Below are 6692 nucleotides of genomic sequence, written 5' to 3'. Positions count from 1 at the left end.
TTCGGATTGATCGTGTTTTTTTTACCACAGACTTCTTTTTACAAGTAAGTCTGTGTTTTTTTCCTTTCTACTGGGATTTTTATCCCCTATATCTCCTGGGAGCGTCTCAACGCGCAAATACCCCCTTTGTTAAGGGCCCCAGACGTCACAGGTCACAAACACCCCTGCGCATCCCGTGCGCAGGCCCTGTAAGAACTGCGGAGGGCACTAAAACACCCCAGGCGCCCCTGGCCCCTCCGTTAACCCCTTTCTTGGTTTCATTAGAAATAGCTTCTTTAGCTATTTTGCACTTTTTACCGCGCTTTTTGCTGCGCGCGCTACTGTACCGTGCCCTGTCGCCGGCGTAGCTAGAAGAGCACTCGTGCTCTTGGCATCACCGAGCCTGACATAGCATGTTTCACCCCTGGTTAGTGGGGTAATGTGCGGTTAACGCATTACCAGTTATTGTGGATTACATGTTACCAGTTATTGGGGTTAACATGTTAACCAGCACCAAAAAAGTTATGATACAGTTTTTTTTGAGGGGGGGGAAATGGGTTGAGGTACGGTAACCTCTATCGAGGAATCACACTGTTACTAGTACCGTTAACGGATGTGGCCAGTCACAATAAATGTTACATTACGTGGATAACACTAGTTATTGTAGCATACTGTAACTACCCATTGTTGGTCCTCTCACTGAACAGAAAGACCAGTCATCAAGAGGGTGGTGTCCTCCGGATGGCCAGTTTTCCTCAACCCAGCCACCTGTGGGCACCCCCCATGTACAGATATTTTATTGGGGGGAGCTGGTGTCCCACAAGGAGGGGGACCTGACGTCAAGTGACATTGAGCCAACAGAAATTCCCATGCACAACAAGTTTCCCTCCATGTGCAAAATAATTTTTTTATTACATGTCCCAGCCCCACAAAAAATTCAGGGCACTTATAAATGTGCATATGCTGATTTTGCTGAAATTTTTAGGATGTTTAGGGCAGGCTGAGTAGGAAAATTCCTGCTGACTGTATAACTTTTTTATTACATTTTGAAACAGTCTGAAAATTTTGGGGATTCTTAATAATTGTATATTCTCTGTGCCCTGAAATTCTTAGCAATGGAGTGGTATCAAAACATGAGATATAAGGGGTGCGTGGCAGTCTTAAAATATCCGTTGCTCAAGGATACTTTTCCCTGCAGATAGGAGTGTCTTTGTGACATCCCAATGTGTGGCATGAAGGGAAATAGCCCAAAGTGTACATGCAACTACACCACGGATGTTTGCTCAGCACCTTTTTACGAGTGCCTTTGCACAATTCATGCCAAGTTTTGGTCCAATCCTTGTTATTTACTGGTTCAAAGTCGGTTTGAAGTTGGTCTGATCTTGTTTCAAAGGCCAGGTCATGTAATGCACAATCTATACTGATGTTACCTGGAATCATGCCAGATGTTTTGTGTAATGTAACTGTATAATGTACACCATAACTATGTTGAAACCCAGCCCAACTTTGTGATCAGTTGTACTCAATCTATAATTTTGACCAAAGATAAGAATTTTTTGACCATGATGATTTTTAACCTCTGTGTAAACCCATATCCTACATGTTGCTCTGGAACATTCTTTTTATCATTTTCAGCGCACATAGAATTCAAAAGGAGGTGTGTGAGGTGACAGAGTAATTATCAATGCTGCTTGAACTTGGTCCCCTTGGTCCAAAGTATATAATACGGAGAAGGTATCTTATCCTTGCCAAAAATATGCCAGTTTTTCTTAAATCATGATTTTAATCTGGTTTGAATTTGGTGTGCATTTTATGAGGGGCTAGCTGGAAGGATTTTTCACACAACTGTACGCCTGTACGTTTGTGTGACACCTATATTACCACACAGCCAAGCAATGCTGAGCTGAGTGCCCACGCAAAACCAGAATATTAGATGAAATATTTAAAAGAGTTATATATATTTTCACCTATATGTACACACATTCTTTTGTCGGGATTTTCTGAAGTGATTAAGAAACCCTGGATAATCTGGGGTTCCCCTGAACTTAGCCCAGACTTCCAACTCTCTTGTGAAAAAAATCATAAAATTTGCTAAAAAAATTATGTGAGAATGCTTCCAGCCCAGATGCCTATCTGCCACCTCCAAGATCACAAGGTGGTTATGGAGATTGATCAGTTATCAATTTTCCATTACTTGATGCAAAACCAGTGAGTGAAGCTAGCTCAGTTCAGAAGGAAATCACCTTTTCTCTCAAAGTATGTGATGCCTATAGCATCAATCAATACAAAAGATATAAGTATCCACTATGTTAATTTTTTTCCAAAAGTCTATAAATATCTTGAGTGATCAAAACAGAAAGAAGATTCATTGAATTTATGCACTTTCATCACAAAGGTATATCTACCAAGCCAAAAGTTTTGTTTTTTGTATACGAAAACACATTTTGGAGTGGTGTGGACGGCATAAAAAGCACATGATCAATGAAAATATATTCTTACATCAAGAAAAATCTGGTTTCTGGCAAGAAATGGAGATTTCTTTGCAATGCAGTTGAACACAGGTTATGGAAAAGATACAAGTACTCAAATGGTCCAGTTGGGGTGGATATCAGGTTGATATGAAACCATGTCCAACATGAATTCATACAAGATTCAGCATCAATTCAGACACACTTGAGCATAAATTCAATCCAAAATTACGCATAAATTGGTGTCAAGTTCTGCAAGAGATCTCAAAGGGTTCCTCAAGAGAGGGGTGAAGGCACTTGCACACAAGTGCTGAGCAAACATCCGTGGTGCTAAGGTGTTCAAAGTTGAAATCATAAAATTTTCAATACATAAAATCATAAAAGCATAAAACTTTCAAGTGATGATTTCATATGTACCATTCTACAAATGTTGCTGCAATTTGAGTGTTTGGGTGGTACATATTTTTTTCAGCACAGAATTTTATGATTTTATGGTGTTATGATTTTATGCAAGTCAACTTTGAACACCCTAAATTTTTTTTGCCCAAAGGGGGCTGCGTTGGGGGAATATGAAGTCTTGGCAACCTATCTGACAATGGCATGGGTATGATTATCATGAGGTTTGGCGCTCGAGCTTCTTTAAGGGTCCACGGCCTTATGCTTGAACTTGAGGTGTTGGTTTATCGCTGTGTACTGCTTCCCTTGGGCAAGCGACCTAGTCTACAAATGTACTGATATATTGGGGTGGGGGGTTGAACGTGTAGGACAGGACAATCAAGTCAAGCCAATCTAGTTGTATCTCTGGGTTGATTGGAGGTCCGGCCCATCCTCATGCTGCCAGTACTGGGACCGAATGTCTTTCAGAGTAAAGATCCACCTCGTGTTTGCAGACATCTGTTACCTCATCCTCTCAGATTAGCTGAGCCTCACACCTCCTCGATATCCTAGTGAAAAATCCGCCTCGTGCTTCTAGCTCGGACTCGAGTGTTGCTGTTAACTCCCCTAAAGATCAGCAAGGAGTGTTTCAGAGTCAAGCAATACCGCATCTTAGCACATCGGAGAAAAGAAGGAAAAAAAGAACTGACACGAAGGGGCTCGAGTTGAGCAACACTTGAGATTAGGTAGTAAGATTATCTTGTCTGCTCGCCTTGAAAGCGCAGAGCCAAGCGCCCAGAGAGAAATTTCGCAATTGTCCCAGGCAAGCTTGACGATCGAGTCGGGCAAGAACTTGAACAGCTCGTTGGTTGCCAGGTTGCCAGAGAAGGATAAAGATTTGAGTTTCCTGAGCGCGAAGGGGGACTTGAAGACAAAATCCAAAAGGCCTGGGTTCGAGGAGGGGTCATCAGGATCAACAATGGCCGAGGGGGATTGCATTAGGTCGGCCAAATCGTCAAAGCGCGCCCGGCCTGTCTTGACTTTCAAGCACTCCAGGTCCGGATTTGTACAATCTTTCAGGATCCGACATAAGCCCAGCCGCCCCATGCTGTGGTCTGGGTCGCTCATCTCGATTGTAAGCGACCGGATGCTCTGTCGAAAGCTCGTCAGAAGTATGGCGAGGTCCCGCTCGTATAATCGGGGGTTGTGTAGGATCATTGTTCGCACGGTGCAATTCAGAGTGGGGATCGGCTTCCCAACGGTCCCGGTCCGCCTCTTGAGCTCACTCAGCTCTACCGTCTCGAGCGAGTCTCATCGAGATAATAAGCGCTCAACCACCTCATCCACGTTCCACCAAAACGTTGGGCTATATTTGTTTGGACAGTTTTCGAGGACTGCAAACTCTTGGATCAGGGAGAGGGCCTCCAATATGGGTTCTCTGCAGTCATCCCAGACCTCGGAACTGATCGCGATATTCTCGAGCCGGGGACAGCTGCGGATGATAGCACAGAGCCACTGGCTGCTGCCCCGCGCTAGCGAACAGATGTCGTTAAATTCAATCTGTAAGGAGCGAACATGGCGGGCTAGTCTACTGGGACAAGAATGATCAATTTCAGAAAGCTGTGCCATGTTCATATTGTGATTCTGATCTCCCTTAGTGTGTCTTTGATTGTCCTGGCCAGCTGTGAGAGTTGGTTTATCCAGTGGCGAGGTGCAAGTAAGCGCCTGAAGGAATAAGCGCGCCTTGTGTGTGGTCTGCAGCGCCGCGTTCCGGAAGAGTAACTCCTGCGCACACATTCGGAAGGTACGGTTGACCAATGAGAGTGCCAAAAGAGGATTGGGTGGATCCGCTACAGAGACAGAGCAGAGAGAATGGGCTGCTTAGCACATCTGGCAGGCTGGAGTGTGGACGATGATGCTCACCCCACCGAGGAGGATAAGGATTGCGATGTCGCTCCAGATGAGGTCTTGGTTTTGGTTTGATTAGCCCGATTGCGTCGTCGAGCGCAGGCAGGTAAGACTCCCAGTCCTCGGGATCCGGGTCGCGAAGGACTGTGTACTCGATGATTCTGTAGACCAGTTCGGCGGGCAGGTCGCTTGATGTGGCCATTGGTGAATCCTCGGCACCTCGCCTGGGTCGTCGTTCTTGCTTTCGACGCGACTGGGGTGTCTTCGGCCAGATTCGCCTCTTGGTTACGGGCCAAAAACCGAATTCTTGTGTATTATATACAGCTGATGTGTAAGAGCATCCACCCTCGTTGCGGTAACTCTTTAGGTAGCCAGCGAGTCTGGCGAGGCTCGGTTGCTTACCTAAACGCAAAACTCACCCTCGCCACTCGGTATTGGCTCGATAGCCAACACAAATTTACATACCGAGCCCGCCACCACCCTCGTGCCATCCGGTCCTGTCGGTAACATAGCACCTTCCTCAAGAATGGATCCCGACCAACGCCTTTTTCATTACATGTGGGACATAGAAGAAGAAGAAAGCATTCGACGCCTCCTAGCACTCCGAGAATCTCAATCCGTCCCCAGAAATCTCAGCCCCGAACCGAGAGAGATCGTCCTCCGTGATCGAATCGCAGGCAATGACCGATTGATGGCGGACTACTTTGTGGAGAACCCTGTTTGGAACAACCGAACCTTTGAGCGACGATTCCGCATGATTCACCGTTTGTTTGATCGTTTATGTGGTGATCTCCAGCAGCATGATCGATTCTGGGTTCGCAAAGCGGTGAGTACTTTTTATATCACCTCTGTTTGCAAAACTGAGGCTGAACTGAATTTCTTATTGGATCGACGACTCACAGGACTGCTGTGGCCAGATAGGCCTATCAACTCATCAGAAGATGACTGCAGCTCTCCGACAACTCGCTTACGGCACAAGTGCTGATATTCTGGACAAATATGTGCGAATCGGGGAAACCACAGCCCTCCGAACACTCAAGTACTTCATCAAAAACATTATTGAGCTCTATGCAACAGAGTATCTGCGACCTCCTAACCGTGACGAGTTGAAGGTTATCCTGAGTGAGAACGAAGCCCGGGGCTTTCCTGGCTGTATCGGAAGTATCGATGGCATGCATTGGGCATGGAAGAACTGCCCCTCGGGCTTTGCTGGCCAGTACACCGGAAAGGAGAAGAAACCCACGATGGTCTTGGAAGCTGTTGCGAGCCAAAATCTGCGAATATGGCACGCTTTCTTTGGGATACCGGGTGCACTTAACGACATCAACGTCCTTCATCGGAGTCATCTATTCGATGGTTTGCTTGCCGGAGCCTCAGACACAATCAACTACACGATCAATGGCCATGATTACCACCACGGCTACTATCTCTGCAACTCAATCTACCCGCCCTGGTCCACGCTAGTCTCCTCAATCAAGCACCCGCAGGATGGTGCTTCCAGGCACTTTGCCAAACTGCAGGAATCCGCCCGAAAAGACATTGAGCAAACGTTTGGGGTCCTTCAGGCCCGTTGGCATGTTCTAACTGGGGGTTGTCGGTTATGGCAGAAGCATAATGTCATGGAGATGATGCTTTGCTGCATCATTCTTCACAACATGATTGTTGAGGAACGATCGCCGCTGGACCCCTTCCTTGACGAAACGGACACCGAAATCATCAAAAATCATCGAGACCCCACCTTAACTCATACCTGGGCCAACTATCTCCAGAACAACCACAATCTACACAACCCGGAAACCCATGCACAGTTGCGCAAAGACCTGAAAGCCTACAATTGGTTGCTCCGTGGCGACGAGAGGGACTAAGTAGATTTTTTTCTTTATTTCTTGTTTGATTTATATAGTATGTATTGTACCATGTACCACATGAAGGCAATACAACCAAGATAAATCACAAGAGATA

At 46.0% G+C, this 6692-nt stretch overlaps 1 protein-coding gene across 1 annotated transcript; it reads right to left on the bottom strand.

Annotated features, from left to right (window-relative positions):
- Positions 1–3357: 3357 nt before the first annotated feature.
- Positions 3358–4932, bottom strand: PtA15_1A722 (uncharacterized protein; the record flags this gene model as incomplete). The annotated part of the gene is made up of 4 exons (XM_053165779.1): positions 3358–3437; positions 3533–4132; positions 4205–4672; positions 4746–4932. The coding sequence occupies 4 exons, from the start codon at positions 4930–4932 to the stop codon at positions 3358–3360; spliced, it is 1335 nt and encodes a 444-aa protein (XP_053016936.1).
- Between the last annotated feature and the right edge of the window lie 1760 nt (positions 4933–6692).

Source organism: Puccinia triticina, chromosome 1A (assembly GCF_026914185.1).
Source record: "Puccinia triticina chromosome 1A, complete sequence".
NCBI classification, from domain to species: Eukaryota; Fungi; Basidiomycota; class Pucciniomycetes; order Pucciniales; family Pucciniaceae; genus Puccinia; species Puccinia triticina.
The sequence above is the reverse complement of the archived record's forward strand: the minus strand, read 5'-3'. Positions and strand labels throughout refer to the sequence as shown.